Source organism: Centroberyx affinis, unplaced genomic scaffold (genome assembly GCF_046629955.1).
Source record: "Centroberyx affinis isolate AG114_WGS23_722 - 3 ecotype Tasmania unplaced genomic scaffold, CSIRO-AGI_Caff_v1 ptg004023l_1, whole genome shotgun sequence".
NCBI lineage: Eukaryota > Metazoa > Chordata > Actinopteri > Beryciformes > Berycidae > Centroberyx > Centroberyx affinis.
In genome coordinates, this window is record NW_027281825.1 from 85,634 (window position 1) to 108,902 (window position 23,269).

The 23,269-nt window shown below is 41.5% G+C and overlaps 2 protein-coding genes across 2 annotated transcripts in view; one reads left to right on the forward strand and one right to left on the reverse strand.

Moving 5' to 3' along the window:
• Positions 1–23,269, forward strand: part of LOC139663459 (ras-specific guanine nucleotide-releasing factor RalGPS1-like) — a 121,435-nt gene that overhangs the window by 56,548 nt on the left and 41,618 nt on the right. The window lies entirely within an intron of this gene.
• LOC139663461 (angiopoietin-related protein 2-like) lies at positions 359–16,264 on the reverse strand. The gene is made up of 5 exons (XM_071542140.1): positions 15,809–16,264; positions 10,923–11,846; positions 6,317–6,510; positions 3,663–3,933; positions 359–2,880 (listed from the first exon to the last, which is right to left on the reverse strand). Exons 2-5 carry the CDS (start codon positions 11,809–11,811, stop codon positions 2,681–2,683), a joined length of 1,554 nt encoding a protein of 517 aa, XP_071398241.1. The 5' UTR covers positions 11,812–11,846; positions 15,809–16,264; the 3' UTR covers positions 359–2,680.

Genomic DNA, 23,269 nt, shown 5'->3' on the forward strand with positions numbered 1-23,269 from the left:
ATCGGAGCACTTTCTCTCTCTCTCTGGAAATGGAATCTATCATGACAGCCAAGACATGTGGATAAGAAAAGAGCGTTGACTTGGGTGGTGTGAGTGACGGCAAGGTTAACCTGCTCCCCCCGGGTTGCCTCTCTAAACTGATGACGACTCTGTCTCCTCTTGGATATTGTGGTCCCTTTGGCCCTCGAAGCTGGTGACTACACTATGGAAACCGAGCGGAAAAGGCTGCTGGGCTTTCTTCTTCTTGCAGCTCAGCAATTGGAGTGATTCATGGCTGAATGAAACGAGAGTCATGCAGAAGAGTGCCTCCGTCTCCAGCCAAATGAAATGAGATCACAGACAACACGAACATGGCTGTACATAGTTTATTGCTAGACTGGTAATATACAGATTACAAAAATAATCTTAATAAAACAGCATATGTACAGAGAGGACCTGGTGCGTGTCCCGGCACCAATACAGCGGACTGACGTATTGAACACAAGAGTAAACCTTTGATGGTTTGGTTTGGCAGGAATAACTGAGTCGTACACACTTGGTCTACGTGTTATGACAAAAAGGGAGTCACCGTTTGGTTTCGTCTGTGTGAGTGAAGCTGTTAATTTGTTCTTCATTTGTAAGCAAGTTCGCACATTTGTTGTACATTGTGCCATTTTGTCTCTATGCCAAAGCTCAGACTGCATGAATGATTAGTAGAATTAGCATGGTTTTACGCTGGTTTTTCAACTGGACCTGAGGTCATTTGAGTTTTGTCCTTTAAGTACCTACTGGCATGATAGGCCATTAAGGGTTTCAAGACTTCTGTATGTTCTACCTATATTTACCTCCGCCAAGGAGGTTATGTTTTCGGTGCCCTTTGTTTGTTTGTCTGTTAGCAGGATTACGGAAAAACTACTGGCCCGATTTTCATGAAACTTTGTGGAAGGGTGTAGCATGGGCCAAGGAAGAGCGGATCCGGATCCGACTCATGAACAAACAATAATAGCATGAACCTTGGCGGAGGTCTGCGCTCTCCGAGTGCCCTTCTAGTTTCATATGTATTTGCAGGGTGAAGTTGGAATTTGAAGGGGCCACTGTTAAACATATTTGGATTCGGGTTAGGCCGATATATTTGCAAACCAATCTTGACTTTTATTAAATATTGGGTATTGGCCATTCATGTTGTCCACCTCCGATGTGATTGAGGTTCCTCCCTGACCACAGCTACAGAAAAACAGGGATGTTTTGTAAATTAATTCTTAATTTAAAGGCAGTAATTTATCCCAGAGTTTCCCCTACCATAGAATAGGTGAGGCGTCACCCTGCCTTTAAAGAGGTGCTAACCCTAAAATAATTTCATTACAACTGTTTTCAGTAGAGCCTTTTAGTGCCCCATGATCGTGTATAAAATTCTCTTTTAAAGGCTTTTCCAATCCTGACAAGAATAAACCTCTAGGGGAAACACTGAATACTTTGAATTTTCTGGGCATAAAAATGATCAAATTTAAAGATATTGAATATCGGCACAAAATATCCCGTATCGGCTGCTTCAGTACAAAAATATTGGTATTGGCCTTCAAAAACCCTTATTGGTCAAAGCCTAATTTGGATGCACTGTTTACTTTCTCATCGTGACTAATAAGATGGTACAGTCTTACCAAAGCATCCACATTGTGAACACATATCGTATCCAGGATAGATGTTGAATGGATTAGTTGACCCTGGCCCCATGAATGGTTCATTAGGGCATAGTGAGGATGACTGTCTCCAAGAAGCCTAAGTAACTGGGACCTAGGTTTTTTGTGTGTGTGTGTGTGTGTGTCATGACCTGTGTTGACTCTGTCTGACTCGGTTTCTGTGTTGACAAACTTGTGGAAATCTTCAAGGAAATTCTGCATCAAAATAAATAGATTTCTCTCCTGTGGAATTCAGTCAGCAACAAGTAATAACATCATAAGAGTACCAATTTATTGCCAGTAAGTGTTTTTGGTTCCCGGATATTAATTCATGTGATATATTTCCAGTGAAAGAAAATCACAGCACCATGGATTTTATGTATGGCTGTACAATATGGACAAAGAAAACATATTGTAATTATTTTGATAATTATTGCAATTATGATTTGAATTACAACATGGTAGATATTGGAGTCAACACCTCATATTTCCTGTTGCCCCTGTACCATGTGCGCCTGAGTGTCCTTATATTACTATGTTGATACGTCACTTGTGCCAACGTCACCAAGACAAATTCCTGTACATTCATTGGACTTGGTGGATAAAGTGATTCTGATTCTGATTTCCTTGAGACAAGGGCTGAACCCCCCCCTTCAGTGATCAACTACAATAGGTCCACGCCTGCCAACATTGACTCTCATTAACATTGACTTCTGAAATAAAATTTAGAGAGACTCCTCCACAGTACTGCTTGATGAGTCCAGCAAGGTTAGTAAAACCTATACCTGTAGAAGGAATAAAATAACAAATACTGCATGTTTCCTACTATGTTGTCACGTCAGCCATTACACTTTTAATCTACATCATGAATGGAAAGCAAAAAATAAAAAAAACAAACAAAAAAAAGCTGAAGACTGAAGTTAAAATGAATTGCACCTATTCTCAGGATACAGAGAAAGAGTCCCTTTGGAGGAATTGCCTGTCCGGAAAAAAATGCCTGCAGTCAATTTTGAATGACTGAAGTATTAATGGAAGGTGTTTGCACTGGGTCGGATCATCATAGTCACTTTCTTCAGAGAATAAGCTCCGCCCCTGAACTCAGCCCAGTAGACACCGTCCTGGTAGCGGCTGCGGTAATGGCCGCCACGGTACCACACTCCGTTCAGGTTGGAGTGAGCGCAGGCATTATACCACCAGCCTCCCTTCTGGTAATGGGCACAATTACCTAGAGAAACAAGGAATAAAATCACCAATTGGCATACAATCAAAACATCATTTTTCATTTTCATCCCGCTTTTATAGCATGTACCATGGTAGAAAATTGAATACACAGTGGATTAGGCTTGGGCAACATCCAAAATGTAATATCGTGATACTCTTCCGCCAAAATATCGTGATATATGATATTATCGCGGGTCAGAATTTTGGCTTTAAACTCAGAACTCAAATTTTTCACATGTGGCCCTAATCCTCTTTCATACAAACACTACTGAGAGATTAACATATTATGATTTACCCACAACCTCATTCTGAGTGTGTTGCCTAAACTAGTGGTTCTCAACGTGGGGTCCGGGGACCACCAGGGGTCCTTGAGGGGGTTCCAGGGGGTCCCCAGTAAATTGATGAATTGTTAAACTTCACCATTATTTCATTTACAAGAAGTTAACACAATTAGAGAATGTAGAAGAATGACTGTTTTGATCATAGTTTCACTGTTATCTCTCTAGCTACAATACAGATAGTCATGGGATTTTGGACAAAGTCATATCTAACAATAAAAATATTCTCAGATTTGGGTTTGAGAGACAGAATCTCATTAAATGGGGGTCCGTGGCCCTAATGTGGACTAAATTAGGGGTCCTCGATATGAAAAAGGTTGAGAATCACTGGCCTAAACCACTGAGATGACCAAATATGATGTAAAGAATCAGGTTGTGACAGTGTTTCTTGTGAGTCAAAGCCCATTAACAGTCATGGCTGCCCTCACATGTGTGGCATTTCACTCACCTGTATAGACATCATGGTCTCTATCCAGTGTGGTGAACTGCTTGCCATTGTGCCAGGTAAGAGAATCGCCAGCGTTGCCATGGTATCGGCCCACCCGCAGCTTGTAGAACTCGGCCTCGGACTCGATGCGGAAGCTGGCATACTCTGCAAAGGTCTTGCGGCCGGACCAGTCTTCCAGCATCACCAGCAGCTTGTAGGTGCCTTGGTTAGTCAGCCAGTAGATGTTCTCTAGGCCTAACCAGTATTCTCCATCTATGTTTCCGAACCCTTGCTGTGAGAGGAAGAGGACACTGAATTAGTCAGGAATAATCCATTTCTACTGTTAATTTTACGCCCTAGAGCATGGCTTGACAGCTACGGACCCCCTAAAGGGAAAAAATAGATGGAAAAGCAAAAAATACCGACTTTTGCGTTCTCTCGAAAAAGTATTGCGTTCTCTCCAGAAACTTTTGCGTTCTCTCGACAAAGTATTGCGTTCTCTCCAGAAACTTTTGCGTTCTCCCAAGAAACGTTTGCATTCTCTCGAAAAAGTATTGCGTTCTCTCCAGAAACTTTTGCGTTCTCCCAAGAAACTTTTGCGTTCTCTCGACAAAGTATTGCGTTCTCTCCAGAAACTTTTGCGTTCTCCCAAGAAACTTTTGCGTTCTCTCGCAAAAGTATTGCGTTCTCCTGAGAAACTTTTGCATTCTCCCAAGAAACTTTTGCGTTCTCTTGCAAAAGTATTGCGTTCTCCTGAGAAACTTTTGCATTCTCCCAAGAAACTTTTGCGTTCTCTCGCAAAAGTATTGCGTTCTCCTGAGAAACTTTTGCATTCTCCCAAGAAACTTTTGCGTTCTCTTGCAAAAGTGTGGCGTTCTCCTGAGAAACTTTTGCGTTTTCTCAAAAAAGTATTGCATTCTCCCAAGAAACTTTTGCGTTCTCCTGAGAAACTTTTGCGTTCTCTCGCAAAAGTATTACGTTTTCCTGAGAAACTTTTGCATTCTCCCGGGAAACTTTTGTGTTCTCCCGAGAAAAATTTAGTCTGGAAAAAAATGTACGTGGGCAAAAAAACGAGGATTGTGAAAATCCTAAAAATAAAAGTGCATTCCAAGAATTCCATGCAGTATCTACGTTTAGTTTAATTACTTTATTATATAACATATTGTAGCCACATCGCCAAATATGCTTATATAGCATTGAGTAATTGAATAATGGAATTCTTGCAATTCACGTTTATGCACACACAATTATTTTTCCACACTAAATGTTTCCTGGGAGAACGCAAAAGTTTCTTGGGAGAACGCAATACTTTTACGAGAGAACGCAAAAGTATGTCTTTGTTGTTTTCTCCTCCACCTATTTTTTTTCCTTCCATGTAGTTTTTTTGTCCCGCATGTCCCCTTAGGGACTCCGTAGACGGCCATACCCATTCTCACTTCTTCAAAAATTTGCAAGAAAAAAGCTGTTTTCCTCCCCATGGATACAGCCGTGACAACACCAGCGCTAATCCACCCATGTTTTCCAAGCATCTGTGCAACACTGGTATGATGTCAGAGCAAGAGCAGTGGCATAATGGCAGGATGTGTTTAAGATATTCTCTCTACCAAAGCTCACTGTGCGTCTGAATCCCTGGCTTCAATTAAAGTACACATGGATTGAATCAGGAGGGAACCCTTTTCCCTGCCAAATGTGAGCGTGTAATTGGCAACTCTTGTGTATCTTAAAGTGCCTCATTGACTCATTGAGGGTGGGTGGGTGGTTCGGTTGGCAACTTGGAACTATTCCGTCGTGTTTTGGTCTTGAGTTTAAAGGGTCGCGAAAATTATCCAAATTGGCCCATCCACCCTCTGGGCCGCAGAATGTAAATCTTTGGCAACTAAATATTTCACCCTGTGCACTCGGCTTACGTCATTTTGGGTCCGACCAGTAGTAACAGGGGGAACCACTACATGGTTATTAAGTCCTTAAATCACTGCACTGGCTGCAACTCTGAAAGCCTGTTTAGTTCATTTCAATTTATTTCAGCGACAGTGTTGTGATCTCATATATTTGATTTGTAGAGTTTCTCTGATGATTATTCACATATTATACAATGGGTAGTTTCAGCCAAGCAGTCAGAGATAGAGATTGTGATTGGTCAAAGATAGATTCCAACTGTGCTGATAATCCTCATAAAGGGAGACTAGCCATGCTTTATAGATTGCTTTGCCAACTTTTGTGGTAATCAGGGAGCAAGTTGGCAATCCTTGTTTTCTCTTATTTTTTTTCTCCTTTATGTACATTACTTGACTTTTCAGTGAGTACACAAGTTTTTACACATTGTATTAGAGTAGATGAAACGTTAAAGTCACAGTGAAACGTAATTTTGAGAGCATTTTGGTTCCGCAATTTGACATATTTCCAGTTGAAACAGGATGGGAGGGATCATTCAAAAGGGGATTTTCTTCCTGCTCCCTTGTAGAAAGATGATGCAGTGCATATTTTCTCAGAGGGGGCGGTAAATTGATAATTTTTTCTTTTCTTTTTTTTTTGGTTATTTTTTGGCATTCCACCTTCATTCGACAGATAAAACTACAGAGAGACAGGAAGGCGTTTACATGGTACGCACCATAGACCACTAAGCCACCAAAGACATCCCCACTGTCTGACATTGTACTGTCCTTTGTTATTGTCACCTTGTAAGTCTCCCAGTTCCTGAAAAAGTTGACAGAACCATCCTGACGCCTCTGAATGACGGTCCAACCACCGGGGTCGTGTCTCTGGTCACACCAAACCTGCATGAGCCGGTTGGCATTCTCTGGCTTCACAAGGTACATGGCGCTGGTGGTGTGACCATCCTCCAGAGCCTGTAGACAGTCTTTGAAAGGACCTGCAGAATATATTGAAGGACTGAGTAACAAGTGAAGGCAGCATGTATCAACAATATATGAGTGGTATTGTTGCTATTGAGTTATAAATGGGCATGTGTTAGTGTTTACTGCGACAAATTTACTTTAAAGTACTGTATCAATCAATTTTTATTTTTATAGCACCTTTTGTGCAAGATTGCAATACCAAGGTGCTTAAAGCAATATTCCACTTAGTTTTAACATGTGGGTTATTTGGCACCTGACCGCCATGAAAACCAGAATATAAACTAATCACCAAGATTGGATGCAGCTGGGATCTTGATCTTGGTGAGTAGTTTATATTCTATTTTTAATGGCAGTCATGTGCCAAATAACCCCCATGTTAAAACTAAGTGGAATGTTGCTTTAATGTTATTATTTTACCTTCTAGCCTTTCAAAAATATTCACACGGTTGGAAAACACCGGTTTTGCCACAGCCAATATCTCAGATATATCAGAGCTGCCATCTCTGAATGGATGTCTCATTAATACCTGCTCTCCCTAAGTATTATATTACACAACAATTACCTTTTCCTCAGTTACTTACAGTCTTGGTAAATCGCATTAGACGTGCAAATGAATCTATTAGCATACCCTCCTCCCAATATTTTGCACATTATGCTAAAAACGCCCTTTTACATATTGATGAAGACAAACCTGCAAAAATGGACAGGGCAGCAGATCAGCTTCGCTACTTTTCTGCCAGTGGTAACAGTTTTGTTTTTATGTATGACTAAACAGATGATTGTCATCATGAAGTCCCGCCCCTCTTAAAACATGGCTCAAGCATCCTTTCACTCAAAAACATCCACAGGGTAAAATGGAGCTAGAAACCTGAGGCGCGAGCACTGCGAAAGCCTAAAGTAAACCCCGCTGAAGTCTGGGCTTGCATTTGGGCAAATGATGAGCACTGACTCGCCTCATTACGCCTGTCTCGTGTACAACTGTGGAAAAAAGCCTATTGCCAGGCATTTTAGCTAAGTGCCTACACTCCCTCTGGCTTAGCGCGCCAGCCTCTTGTTGAAGATCCCGGGTGGAGCGAGGCAAGCTAAGATTTACAGCCAGTACATCTTGTGACAGAGAGCAGCCACGCTACACATCTAGCAGCGCAAATACATTTTTACAAACTTAATCACAGACTAAACCCTCATCAAGGTCAAGACTGCCAGCATTCAAAGAATAAGCAAACACGTCATTCAGCGTTCCCCGGAGATTAATTTGCAAAAGTGAGCGAAAGCATTGCACCACAGAGGTGAAACACTGCAGAAAAAACACTGGATATATAACAGGTACTGAGATCCTGCAATCAGTCTCACAGCTCAAATTTAATCGCTTTTTACCTCAAATTAGTATTGTGGGACAGAGAAGCTCACAGAAAGTCTCTACTGACCAGATTCTATGGCGGTTGGTTAATGAACATCAATAAAGAAATGTGGTTAGATGTACAAAAAAAATGGTAAAACTCAGTAGCTTCCCCAAAGTATAAGATACACAGCATACAACATAAGAAAGTATAAAGATGTGTGTATATATAGACAGCTGTGAAGCCACACGGAGGAAAACATGGAAGACTTATAAGATAAGAAATACTGGAATATTTTGATTGCCTTATGCCCATTGTCGCCCCATACAGAGAAAGCCCTGTGGAAGGTTGATGGTGAAAGTTGGTCTGATCCTATGTCAGTGAGTGGGACGGATTCTTTAAAAATAAAATCTTATTTTTCATACTTAAAAACAAACTTCTAATGTGAGATTATTTGTCACATCAAAAAAGGGAAACCTTTAATATGTTCTAAACCCTTCTATTGCATAATATTACTGTTTTTGCACTGTTTTAAACACAAAACAGAGAAGCGTGTCTGTCTCACCCTGCTTCTCCCTGGTCCAGAGTACTAGAAGTATTTTTGCCTCAAGACATAATTTCCTGTTCACCCTTAATTAGGACTGTTAAGTGATTTTCCAGCACAAACTGAATGGTAATTACTGTGTTGTTTGTATTATGACTGCATTTCTAGTTGTGTGTGTGTGTGTGTGTGTGTGTGTGAGTGCGTGTGTGCACAAGATGCTAAGCTGTAAATTGTGCAGCAGAGTTTTGAATCATACCAGATGGTACCCGCTCAAAAATATATTTCAATAAATTACTTTGCATTTTATTTCCATGGACCCAATGACTTCTCAGACATAAAGGCTGAGAAGTCTGATCCACTATGAATCAGAACATTTCAAAATACAGTCCTGGAATATCTGACAAATAGAGTATTTAAAAAAAAAACATTTCTGGGACTGCATTGGGAAAGTAGAACTGCCCTAGGCAAGATTTTTATGTAAAAATACGCCCGTCTTATGAGCCTAAATAATAACAGAGAACAATGTCATTTTTCAGTGTTTCCTCTGTACTGTAGATTTTCTTTTTTCACCTTGGAAATTCTTGTCACATACTCAAAATCAGTGGTTCCCAATGTGGCATCTGGGGACCACCAGGGATCCTTGAGGGTGTTCCAGGGGGTCCCCAGCAAATTGATGAACTTTTTAAATTAAGATTAAACTTCAGCATTATTTCATTTACAAGAAGTTAACACAATTAGAGAATGTAGAGGAATGACTATTTTGATCATAGTTTCACTGTTATCTCTCTACCTACAATACAGATAGTCATGAGATTCTGGACAAAATCATATCTAGCATATTCTCAGAGTCTGTGGCTCTAAGGTGTGCTGAATTAGGGGTCCTTGATATGAAAAAGGTTGAGAATCACTGCTTAAAATGACTGAAACAAAGAGCAGTCTCATGGATATTACAGTGAAGCAGTTTTTTTCCAAATAACGATATCCAAGCACCTTGCATGCAATCGTATGGTGAGAGAAATGCATCACTATTCATGTGTGCTAGCCATTTCAAACAATCAGTTATACTCATTTGTCAGAGAATCTCATGATGTAACCATATACGTAGATCTGTCTCTTCTCTATTTAGGGTTAGTACTAACCTGGGAAACGTTTCTTTTTGTACCTTTATTTCATGCACCTGGAATGAGTTACAGCAAACCTTGAAGGTTGATAGTGTTAGCTGCAATGGGACAATTAAAAAATTTGAATACCTCGAAATGTGAACCCTAACCCAAACTCTAACCCTAACCTCAATGTGTCTTTTGAGTGTCAGGACAACTTCAACTTAAAGATCTGAGCTTATTAAAACAGTACTTAAGCCGTGTCAGAAACATACGGACACCTGTTGCTCATGAAAATGGGCCGAACAATTTTTTCCACATGATTTGATGACCTTTTCTTCTGGTGGATAGATGATTAAAATCACACTAGAAGTCTTACTCTCTCTCCTTTGCCGTTAACTTGTCAGCTCTTCAGGATCATTAACATATTTTCAAGAACTCAAGTGCATCTTAGAATGCTAGAATAGCGTCTTAGAAAAGTGCTCAGTAAAATAGACACAAAACACAAGCCCCCTACAATCCTCTGCATGGACTTGATTGAATGGACGTGAAATCTATTAAACCACAGTTTCCCGTTAAATCCATTGTGACAGCAGAACCCTGCTTGCCTCATAGAGAGTTGCTCTTTTGGGATTCCTATATAATTTTGTCCTTTTTGTTGGCACCAATTCGCTGATTTTCCCCCTCTCAGCTACTTCCGCTCTTCTTTTGTGCAGTGGTTTATAATGCAGTCATTATACTTTATACATACTTCCACCCATTATACTCCACCTCTGGATAACGCAGCCACCTGCTGGCAAGTCCACACTGAGTTAGGCAACCTCTTGGGTGCTCTTACATAACCTAGAGGCTGAAAGGCTTCTCAACAATAAAAACCATTTATGCATAAGTCTTAGCATTTCTTGAAAGGTAAGATTATATTTGTTAGACCAAATTTTCACTCTGTGTTGCTTTATACATACAGGCTCGGGTCTCTTGGAGGCAGACCAGACAGTGATAGGTGGTTGCAAGAGGAGAACATTCTGTTTGGTAGACTAGATTGATTTGTATTTAAAGAAGAGTGGTGGTGGTACGCACATTCATTGTCCTTATCTAGGTCAGGTGCGGGACAGAAGTCAACTAACGGGTGAAGAACAGTCCGCACACTGCAAGGCTCCCTTCAATTCTTTTAGTGTCACTGCTATACATATGTGTTTGTAATTTGCTCCCAAATCTCAGTAAAAGGCTGATTTCTTTGCTCTTTTAGAGCTCAGTGTTTGAAATGTACCACTTAGCAAGGTCTGTCAAACAAGTTCTGATCTATTTTAGCATCCATTGAAGATTACAGTAGAACAAACCTTTTCCCAAGCTGACTGAAGTATTTTACAATGTATTGGCTATGTATGTCAATGTTAGATATCAAAGGAAGGATTGAAAGTGCATGATACAGTACGGGCAACACTTACCAGAGGAATTGTTGGCCGTGGACAAGCTAGGCATCGTAGGCGACGGAGGTGGTAATGCTTTTGAGTTCTGGTCACTCTGGATCTCATTTGTGATCTGGTTGTTTGTGTGACGGGTATAGGTCGGAGGCTGGTAGGGTTTAGGGTTCACAGGAGGCGCTATAGGCCTCTGTGGGGGAAGCTGAGGGATCATCGGTACCTGAGGGCGGACCGGACGACTTCTCTCCCGCTCTGTACCATATGAATGGCCGCCCCGTTTACAGTGCTCCTCCAGCTGCGCAATCAGAGTGCTCTGGTTGCCTGCAAGGGCTGACAGGTGCTGGTACTTGTGCTCCAGGTCACGGTACCGCGCAGCCAGCCTCCCCATCTCGCTGGTGTGGTTGAGCACACGGTTCTCCAGCTGCGACACTTCCAAAGCATTGTCCCGTTTCCGGATAATCTCATGCAGCAGCTGCATGTAAAGCTGTGTGACTCGGGCGTTCATGTTGCGGCTCTCCTTGCGCAGCAGCTTGACCTCGTTGACCACGCCCCCGTCCACCTCCACCAACTGTTGCAGTGCCTCGATCTGCCGCCGCTGCTTTTGCAACTCGCTGTTCAGCAGCTCCAGCTCCTGCTTATTCACCCGGTTCTCCAGCAGGGCATCAGGCTCCTTGGAGTTCACACAGATGGCCCCAGTGTTTTTCTGCTGAGGGACAATAAAAGTGTAGGAGCATTTGTCTGCTTGGGCGGACGTGGGGTCCGCGTCCGTGGAACGTTTTTGACGTTGCGCATAGATGAACTCCCTCTCCAGGATCTCATCTCTGCTCTCCATTTCCTGGGCTTCTCCCTGGAGAGAAGATCCCGGTCCACAGACCAACAGCAGCACAAGTGAAAACACCACAGGGAGAGTCATAGCTCAGTCTTCCCGCACCCTTACCAAGATGTTTTCTGGAAAATGAGAGAGGTGAAGAGATAATCAGTTAAAGCCCACTCTCTGATGCCAAAGACATTCAAAAAAAGTTAAAAGACAATGTTGCTTGGGTGTATTATTATGAATCCCATGTTCATCTGAGAAATGTAAACCACTGGGGTAAAAATAACTATTTTGGCTGAGGTTGTGATTTTATTTTCCACATCCCACCCTCACGTTCTGTTCCGTGTCCATGTGTGGAAATCCTCCCCATTCTCTTTTAGCCTCTCAGAGCATTCATCATGTAATCAAAATATCCACCGCCATGCAGAATAATTAGTCTTGCAAAAACTTGAATCTGCCAAAGGGGTAAGGTATGCTGTCCTTTGAGACAAAGTCAACAACTTCTGTTTGGATCAGCTTTTTATGCAAATATTTAAAGGAGTCTGAGAAACAAATTATCTGTGGTTTCTCATGGAGCCTGCCTAAACAGGTAGAGCACAGCAAGTAGTTCCATTGTAGCATTCATGCACCCCCACTGAAACTGCAGTACAACCTTGCGAGAGTCTCAGAAGTCTCTCCTTCAAATAAAGGCACTTGGGTTTTATAGGGAATCATTCTGCCACCACAGCAGTCAAGACATCAAATCTTGACGAACTTGAGGTTCTATGCATTTAATTTAAGAACTGACAATGTGCTAGAAAGCTACGGTCATTCCAAAGATACAGCTACTCTACACTCACTGGTTTGTGGTGTTGATTTGGTCATATAACCTACTAGATAAAAGGAAAACCACTAGGAAAAGCCACGGTGCAGCCATTACACAATCGTATAACAAGAGAAACACTCTGCAGATTCTTGGTAGATTTCATAATTTTGAGCTCAAGTTGCAAACTCCTGACCTCTCCTTGGCTTTCAATTTAAGTCCAGCTGAACTTTAATTTGGGGCGGGGATGCATTCTTTGATTATTTAATACTTATTTACATAACCCAAGTCTCTTTTTCTTCTCTGATAACCGCCCGGTTAAATGTTCCTCGTTTTAATCACTTCTAAACAACTAACGCCAAGAAATCAATGATAGAAATCCTCAAAGCACAAGTTGACTTTATCCTCATCCCATCCCAAGGAAAGCATTACTCTTATCAAAGTATCACTGAGGAGACTCTGCTCATGTTGATTAGATTGTGTTCCCTATTTTCAGTCTTGGCTCGGAGTTAGATATGATAGCACTCCATGTTTTGATGATGTTTCTGTGGGTCATGGGAAAAAAAATTTGCCATCACAGGATCGGAATGTTCAGCAACACAAAACACGGAGAGAGAAACCTCCCTTGACAATAGCAGTGTTATCGTCAGTTGTTGGAGATGGTAGTAACTACATCATAACATCTCCAGCCAATTCTTTTGTGTTGGCCAAGCCAGTTCAGTCCACATCAATGTATTTCAATTTTTCCCTTAGCACAACACAGTTTAAAGACTTTAAGTCAAATGTCATCATTCATCCAAGTGAACCATGAGTGGATTTCATATGCGAGCAATAATTGTTTATTTCCAATATGGTAATTTGTCTGGCATAATGCCTCATAGCATTTGCTGATGGCCCATGATTTTGTCTTGTATTCTCCATTCATATCCTCAGCTTTTCTGTCAATGATCATTAACATCTCAACCACCTCACTCCAGCAAAGTGCACAGGTTGGAGGGCAAAAAGTATACCTGAGCCTCCACAGATGCTTGGAAAAAATAATTACTTGAAACTCTCAGAACTAAAAAGTTTGACTACAGCGTGTTGTCTCTGTTTATATCAGATAAGATTAAGGAAGTGAAGTCTCTTTTGTTAAGTAATGTGTAAGGCGTCACCGGGACCCAGTGGTTAGCAATGTCCCTGCATAGCAAGAAACTCCTGGTTTGATTCCCAGTCCTTTCTATGTGGAGTTTACATGTTCTCCACTCCTGGAATCAAGACTTTAAATTGCCCATATGTATGAATATGAGACTCTGTCTATCTGTGTTAATCCTGTGACAGACTGGAGATCTGTCCAGGGTGTCTCCCTGCCTTCCACCCAATACATGCTGGGATAGGCTCCAACCCCCACCACCCTGAAAAGTAAAAGGGTAGAGAAAATGAATGAACGAACTAATAAGTAATGTGCATTCACCATTCATTCTCACTATGTTTATAGAGAGGATATTGCTTCCTTATTGCCTCAGTTTCAAATGAAATACAACCAACCGGTACATTTGTATTGTATTTTAATTGTAACACCCCCGAAACTGTGGGCTACAATCTCTGGATTTACACAACTGAGTTTGAACTTGCCAATCATGATTTTATGAGTTATTTCACAATGTTCAATTTACATACACTTTGTTTAGGCAGAAAAACATCTCTAAAAACTTCTTGAAAAGGTTCAATTTACTGGTTGACCCCTTTCAAAGTGAATGGATATGGTATTTAAATGCTACTATATGGTATTTTCTGGATGAGATTTAGTGTGGTAGTTTCAAGAGCACTGCATTATTTAATCTGCCACTGTGCTCTAATAGAAATGAATTGTCTGATTCCCTTTCTCTGTTAATCAGTTCAGTACCAGTGGAATCTAACAGGGGATTTTCTTTTTCCTACACAAGGCATTACAATATAACAGACAATCACACCTGACCTTTTTATTTCCTCTTTCCTTCCTTTGTTTTGCAATGTTGTTTTTGGCCCTGATTTGCTGAAAGGTGATTTGTCAGTAAAGGCTGCCTCACGCTGGTGTGTTTATCGTCACAGCAATCAGTTTGTGTGAATGTGTTCAAGCACACATGTTTGCCATCAATCACTGGCAACCGTGTGTTTGTGTGTGTGTGTGTGTGTCCATCAGTGATCAGTTCATGGTTAGAAGTTAGTCTCAATAGCCGACAAGCCTTGCAAAGCTCTCTCTCTCTCTCTCTCTCTCTCTCTCTCTCTCTCTTACTCTCACTCTCACACACACACACACACTCCATAGCCCCACATCTATCGAAACAGTTAAGCGAGCATCACCCTAGTTAAAGTGCCCAATCACGGTGTTTATCACATCACTGATCACTGGGGAATGCAGCATAGATCCCAAGCACCATTTAAAACAGTCCAGACCAAAGGACCAGATGCAGATTACTATCTGTCAGACAAACTCGTAAAAGTGCTACCAGACACACGCAACCACACGGCGGCTGAATGCCAAGCCTCTCTTTGGTAGCCTTCAAAACCACTCAATAGCAACCGAATTGACAAACTTAATTAAACAGTCATGCGTGCGTTGTCCTCTCTCGTCTCCCCCCCCCGACTCCCTCTCTGTCCGTGTCGCTATTTCTGTTTTCTGGCAGTCAGTCACTCTCACCCACCCACTCATTCGTCCGCACACACAGCGTGAAGCCGAGAGCGGGAGCAGTTGCCGGAGGACGCGACTCCGACCCGTCTGCGCCGCAAACGCATGCCGGCGTCTGGCTACAAAGGGCATGACAGGCTACAAACCACAGGGAAAGAGACCGGGGGGAGAAAGGGGGGGAAAAAAGAGGGAGACTCTGTAGACAACACCTCACTCAAGAGAGTCTTAAGTGCTAGGTGACTAACGGACGACTTCAGAGATTCATGGTCAGTCCACTCAGTCGGTTCGCTCATCCTTACATCTGACTAAAGCTGAATCATTCTAATACAAGAGCAACAGTGTCCTACTTACCTGTCGATTTGTCCGTGACTAATATGTTTGTGCTCTGCCTCGACTTGCAGCTCGAAAGCTCAGTCGCTACAGAAAAGTTCCATTCAGCTCTTGATTTATGCTGCATGGCAATTTAACCGGAAGCAACAACATCAACATGCTCCTATTAGATGCTTGCGACTGATTTGAAGAGCTGGCAGCACTTCGCGAAATGTCTGCAGGCACATTGTAATTACAACAAACAATCTGCATTTTAGCTCAAGAGCTGCCAACGTATGGTTGCATGTGCAAAAACTCAGGTCAGATAATTGCCTCACCTCCACTCTTCTGTCAGTCTCTTCTTCCTCTATATCCCTTGCCTTTCCGGCAAGTGTGATTGAAATTCCCCACCAAAGAAAGTCATTCCAAATCCCTTCTTTCTTTGTCCATAAGTTGATCAGTTCTTTGTCTTGATGTCGCTGGTGCTCCTTCTGTTCCTTTACCACCTTCTGTCAAGATGAATCCTCAATGGTCATCATAAGGGGAAATGTCCCAAGACCTTGACGTGCTCTTTGCAGAGGCAGATCTTTTTTTTTTAACAGTCCCTAAGTAGCTGAAGAGTCCAATCAAGGAGCAACAACAAATGCCCAAAGTGTTTCACTCAGAAGTCCATTCATGTGCAGCAGAGGACTTCTCAGCCTTTGTGGTCAAGCGATGAGTCCCAAACTGAGAGAGCTCCTCCATGTCGGTCAGACACCGAACACTGTGTCAGTCACTTTTACTTTTCGCCTTCCTCCGAGAGACTCTACCTCCCTCTGCTTTCATGCCATTAGAGGTGAGACATTTATTGTTGCTTGAAGTAATCAAGTTGTGAGCCACGGCACCGCCCCCTTTCCCCTCCCCTTGACAGAGGGGAGATCACGGAGGCATTAGACAGAGGCTCCCAGTTCCCCCACCCAAACCCTTGTCCCCTGCAGCCCCCCTACAACTCAGCCCACAAGCGCTCTACAGCCCTCCTTTTTTTCCCCCTGCTCTAATCCACCTACCCCAGGACTCCCTCCGCCGAGGCTATTGGGAGAGCCACAGCTGTCAGCAATTGCAAGTGTTGCAGACCGAGGTCACGGGGTTGCAGCATGTGCGTCTTCGACCCGGTGCATACTGAGTGCTAACAGGCTAGATGAATGAGATAGGTGGTGTAGGGATTTACCTGTAAGAAGTTTATCTTCATCTTTCAGTGCATTGGACATACTGTATTTGACACTTTTCTGTCTCTTCTTTTGATTTGCTCTGTGTATTAACTTTCCCCTGTTTCAGCAGAGGTAAAGTTCATAACAAATGTGTCATTTATGTATGTTTTTTTTTTTTTTAAATCTGTTTATTAGGTTTTGCAATTTTTTCAACATAACACAAACAATCATGCGTGTGCATCCCCTCCCTCCCTCCCTCCCGTCCCCACAGCAGGGATAAACAGGAAAACAAAAAGAAGAAGGGGGGATTTATGTATGTTTACTTCAGCCGTTCCAGGTGTGGTCAATTGTTTCTTACAATAAGTAACATTGACTCTTAGTGTAAATAGGCGTTAAGCTGCATTTAGTTAATTCGAGGTTCCTCCCCTCAGATTCTTGTTAAAAAGATGAGCGAAGTGGGTGTCTTTAATAAGGCAGCAGCCCTCATAGCCTCATTCAGACAATCCTAATTGTGGACTTTGTTTGATATGAACATATCATAACATACACAGTATTGCGCAAAAGTCTTAGGCATATGTCAAAGAAATCCATAAAGCGAAGATGCTTCAAAACTAATGAAATGAAAAGTTTCTGAAGATCAAAAATTTACAATAAACAGCAGTCTACTGAGACACTAATGCAGAAAACAAATACACATCTAAGACTTATAAGAAATTTCTATAAAAAATCTAGGGTGCCTAAGACTTTTGCACAGTACTGTAATTTTGCTTCGGTGACCATTTTGACCAATATGTAGACAGATGAGTAGAAATACCCCTTTACACGGGTCATGTAAGGTAAGGAATTGATGTCTTAATGCAACATGTATTTGTATCTGCGTCAAGACGGGGATAAGCTGTCCATCCAGGCTTTTCAACAAAAGCTGAGGTGGAACAGCTTTGGTACAGTTTGTTATGTTGTCATGGTAATTAGCGGTTACATAACACATCGCAGACAGTTTCAACAAATATGCTATGACTCATTGTATTTGTTTTTAATTGCATGAGATTTATCTTAAAATTGCTCTCAGATATAATGATGTCTTAGCAATAGGGCGGGCTTTTGTCCTTTAGCCGTTTCAAGCGATTGTCCTTTGCCTCCGAAAGGTCAGATAGGCAAGGAAGATAATTCCCAAGGACCCGTGTTGCCTTTGGGAATTGGGAATTGATGTGGTCTGGTTATCCTCTCAGACGTTTTGTAAAACTCCACTCCGGAACGGAAGTTTTGGTTGATTTGTGCTTTTATTGTTGTTCTAAAAGACTTGCTGCCTTTTGCCGTTATTAAGTTGTTAAGATGGTTTTAACCTCAGCCTTAAGTGTTTCCTGGGTTCAAATGAGCCGTACCTAATCAGAATGTGCCAGGTCTTGTTTAGAGATGGCGGGGTAGGTGGGCCGTGGTCGGACTGGGACATGGGGAATTGTAGACAATCTGTTCATGGACAAAGGCAAAAGCTTTTCACACTCACAGTAGCATTCGCACACTTTGCGTTAAAACTCAAGAGTTTACTTGGAGTTGTCATGTGTGACTATGACAACTCCTTGTTCGAGAAAAAACGAGAGGAACTACAGTCCATCAGGGAGCACTTCTCCTCCACAACATGCTTTTCAAGTTAAAAGACCCAGCCAGTAACCATATCGTTGCCAATTCAAATCCCCGCTGGAATTATTATGCTGCTCTTTCTTACTGCCTCCCTGCAAAGTTAAAACTTGCTTCAGAGCGTATCCAGATGCAACAGAGTGTAAAACCATAACCATGATTCTTTTTTGTATGCATGATTCGTTTTTTTTTATATATGTGCATTTAACGGAAAGAAATTCTTGCTAGTTGCTGTAACGGCTATTTTTGTGCTGTTATGCCTCATGCTATCCTCTATCTTTTCCCTTCCTGTGCTTCATAAAGGAGGGCAAGCCCCAGCCTGTGACCACACTCAAGTCTCTGTCCTCTCTATTCATCCACATAGTCCGCTCTGATGGGCCTGATAATGACCTACAGTTGAGCTACAGCTACTCGGCACCCGGTTCTCAGGAGAAATCAATGGGCTGTGAACCTCATTCCCTTCCTTCCTATTGCAGCCCACTCTTAATTTGGCCCTGGCATACAGGATGAGAAGAGGAGTTTTGAAGTATCATTATTTAAAGTAGGTTTGGGCCGATATTCAATATTATCGAAGATCACAATCTTTCGTGAATATCGCGATATTTCCCGCGAATATATAAAATAAATATATTTTAAAAAGTGAAAAATTTGTCTTTTTTATTAAGAAAGAAGAAGAAATAAAATACCCCACCCAAAAACCTGAAAAAAAAATCCAAAACAAAAAAATGACCACCCCGATATCGTATATCGCGATATTTTGGCCGGACAGTATCGTGATATTACATTTTGGATATCGCCAAGCCTAATTTAACGTAACAATCTGCGATATTTCCAAATAAATAAATGCCTGCTGTGCTATTTTCTCTGTTTTACGATTGATACAACACAATAGCCGAAAGCTTTTACATTTGTTCTATCTCTTTTATTTTTTTGTTCTAAGCACCGGGTATCGGGTAGGTCCTTCATGGAAAAAGTCCCCTGGTGCGCAGGAAGTGATGCGTTTCAAGTTTCCTTTTCTGATGCCAGAACGAGCCGGGTGCACGTCTTGTGACTGGGGTTTGCAGGGAGGAAGGATGGGCTTCGTAGCCCAAGCACAGCTGACACACATTAGGATCCACACTCATGAATGCGTCCATCAGGATTACTTCACTTGCAAATATTACTTCACTTGCAAATATTTGTTCAATATTTTGTGTTGTTTTTTTTATTGTTTAGGTTGTAGTTGCCAACAAAGCTGATATCATGGCTGTTCAATACATCTGAAAGGGATTTTAGGGTGTAGGATAGATTCCAATTTAAAAAAAAAAATAAAAAAAAAATACGAGCATAACAGAGAGTTTATTTCACCAGTGGATGGCTTTAGATTGTACTTGCTAAGGTTTCAAAGAAGCAACAAATTGTATTTGAAAAGCACTCTTTTTTTGGGAGGAGTTCCACTTGTCCCCTTTGACTTCTTTAAAATATAATTACACAAAGTTATTCTTTCTTTTCATAGATCAGCTGTGTTTAATACTCAGTGCTGACTGTCTGAGAAGTGGGCTTTTTTTTCTTTCTTTCTTTTTCTTCCTCTCTAAACTGATGCTCTAACATGATTAATCACATCACAACAGCAAGCAGGCAAACTATATTAACAAACATACTATCGAATTATATTCACAGATTGCTAACTGTAGTTAATGTTAGTGACAGCAAGGCTTGCTAGCATACCGCTATTTACGTCAGGTAATCTACTACCGTACCACCACACTGTAATAAATAACAGGGCAGCAGATAAAACTAAGTTACCTGGCTGCCTCCCTTGTATGTTAACTGAAATTATGCTGAATAGTTACCTAGATTATAGTCAGCTTGCCTACATTATTTGACTTAATGCAGTTCTCTTGAGACAACATGCTGGATCAGTATGATTTTATGTGGTATTCATTTCACATATAGTATTATCTGAATTATAATAGTTGTCTACAGGTTACAGGCTACTAGTAGTGTTCTCCCATAATCCACTTGGGCCATGGGAGCAAGAATGATATTCAACATTTAGCAGGGTTTTAAATGTGAATTATGCCGATTGGAGTGTGAGTCATACCATTTTGCGCTATTTTCATTTTCATCAAAAATGTGAAAAAGTGTTAACTAACATACAGTATTTATAAGACATACAGAAAGTCTGTCCTTTTTTATCTACATAAGGGCCAGGATTTCTTTTCCAACCATTAAATTCCAATCCAATATACTTGATAAAAATTAAGCATTGTAGTTCAGTGTTGACACATGGATAAACAGATGTTTTTACAGTGCTCCTCAGGCATTTTGTGTATGGGATGCCGTGCCTCTTGTTCATTTTCCCTTAGAAAATGTCACAAACTGGACACAAACACCATCTTGGAGTGAGTCACATTTTCCACACTAAGCTCTTGTTTTCTGAAGTTCCACCCCACACCCTAAAATCATGTTTATATTTAGTGAAGGGCCCTGATATCAACTTTGTTGGCAAGTTAGAATTTGTTTGAATGGAAAGCATTGTTCAAAACCTTATAATTACAACCTAATTGTAAAGTATGGATAACAGATGAATGTAAATTTCTAGAATTTTCTTTTCACTTTGATATATAAAAAGTTTAATTTTGCTTAGGTCTAAGATGAAAAACCCCATGTACTTCCATTTTTTAATTATTTTGTCACGCAACAAAAAATGCAAAAAGTGACGACAGCCATACAATTTTGCTCTTCATTGTATTGAATTGCTATTACAACACGGTCCTTGTATTAATGAAAACTGCAAATGAATAGGGGAATGTACACTATAGGCACACACACACAAACACACTCAGTCTCACTCTAGATTAGAATTTCGAGCACTTTGCACATCAATACAGTATATGAAGATAAAATCTAGTGCCATGAGCAGCAGTCTTTTACACACACAAACACACACACACACACACACACACACAACAGTCCAGAAATTCCTGTGCTGTGTAGTGAGAAACCTCTTCAATAGCACAAAGGAGACACGCCCCACAGGGGGTCAGGCATTAGAGAGGTCGAAGGTCACAGACCGGGGGTCGGGGTTGGCTGGCCTGCTGCACCCTCGCTGGGAGGATGATAGATGAGAGCCTGGGATAGGAACCCACGAGCCCTTTACCTGTCACACTTTTGCCCTTCAAGTCTCCCTTTTCACTGAATCATTGACCCACAGTCCCTGCTGCAGCCCAGTGATCAATTATCAGGACAGGCGCTCAATATGTTGCAATTTGCCACCAGTTTGTGTCGTTTTCCAAGTTCTCCACTTCTCAGTCACTTTGATCCAATGACTCTGCGGTACACAATTTTTTTGCCATCTGGCTAAGTGTGTGGTCCAGTTGCTCACACACTGGCCTTTCACAAGGCCTAACAATGCTGTAACCTTTGAGCTGGAAAGAGGAAAACCCTTTTGAGAGAGAGCAGAGAGGACAATGTCCACAGAAGGGCTGCGTTACGGCAGAGCGGTGAGGATTGGCCTTTCAAGGTACAACTATGCAGGAAAGACAAGCAATCAAAAGCAGGCCATTAGTGTTTGTCTTGGCTTTATATGACTTGTTTTGTCGGACAAGTGAAGCCATTATATGTAATTCGCTCTTTAAGGTCAAAAGTTATTGCTGCAGGGCTGATTTATCCCTCATCCTCTGATTAGGGTGGAGACTAGAAACTCGAGGCACAGCTACACAGAACTTGTAAACCTGTCATTTCTAAAGAGGTTCAGCGCAGGGTCTTCATGACTGTTTAGCAGTTGAGGTGATTCCTCATCATTATCTGTGTTTTGCTTGAAGAAGATCTACAAGACAATCCATGCTGAGACACCCGTGAAAATCAGCCTCATGCTTGCCGCATTTAAAGAATGGAGTTCTGCAAGCTGCTCAACGAACATCTAGTGCATTTTTGGTCATTAGTAACACACCTATATCTGCCTTGGCTGAGTTTCAGCAATGAATAGCTTTATGGTAGCAAGTATAACCTTTACATTTGGCATATATGCACATTTACTTTTTCTGGAATTATTCTGGGAGCCTGCACTGCCACCTATTGTCCATGTGTACAGAATATGCACAGTATGTCCATCACTTTGAAACAGAAACCTGGACATTTTTACATGCTGAACTTGTATAGCGTCCTTGTAGCTAGTTAATATTGGAGCCTGTAGCATAATGTTAACATTATTTTTAAAAAGATATACATATATATATTAAGGGTTTTTATTTCATGCCTCATGATAATAATTGATAATAATTATAGTAATTAGTACAATCATAAAATCACAATTAGCGGTAGAATATGCTTAGATTCAGTGAGCCAGCCCGAAGCATCAACCCTCAATTTTGAAATATACTGTACGCACGCACACACACACACACACACACACACACACACACACACACACACACACACACACACACACACACACACACACACACACACACACACACGTGAAAATCATGATGCATGGAGTCATGATTGGAGCTCACGTCGGCCCAGCTGTAAAAATGAAATGAATGGACTGGAGATGGAGTGAATCCAGAATCGCATTGGAAATTTGCAAACTGGCTGCAGCCTCAGAGTCTGTGTCACTATTTACACTTCAGAGAAGACCCTTTTTATGCCCGTAGTGCCACAGGAGGCTGAGGAACAGTAGCCACTGAAGAAGAATTGCCTTTTATTGTAAGGTGTCCGCAGGGACGATTTGGGTCACTGCAATGTGCACCCAGAGGAAATGGCTGGAAAACTTTTTGGCCTCTCACTTCAGCCCATGTTTTCTCAGTTGTTTGCATCATGAGGAAGATTTTAACACTGTGAAATGTCTGTCCTCTGCTTTTTCTTCCACTAAAAAGTTAACAGAGTTTGTCTCTCCTTCACACTCAGTCTTGCTGTATTGGAGACCAGGACTGAGAAAATGTCGGTTGGGAATGCTTTATTCCCGTTTTCATCTGGGATGTGGCTCTCCCA

Excerpts from the sequence above, each read along its gene's own strand:
- LOC139663461 (XM_071542140.1), bottom strand. The coding sequence starts at position 11,811 with ATGACTCTCCCTGTGGTGTTTTCACTTGTGCTGCTGTTGGTCTGTGGA. Across the intron at positions 6,511-10,922 it reads CACGGCCAACAATTCCTCTG|GTCCTTTCAAAGACTGTCTA; the intron begins GTAAGTGTTGCC and ends TATATTCTGCAG. Across the intron at positions 3,934-6,316 it reads GGAACTGGGAGACTTACAAG|CAAGGGTTCGGAAACATAGA; the intron begins GTGACAATAACA and ends TTCCTCTCACAG.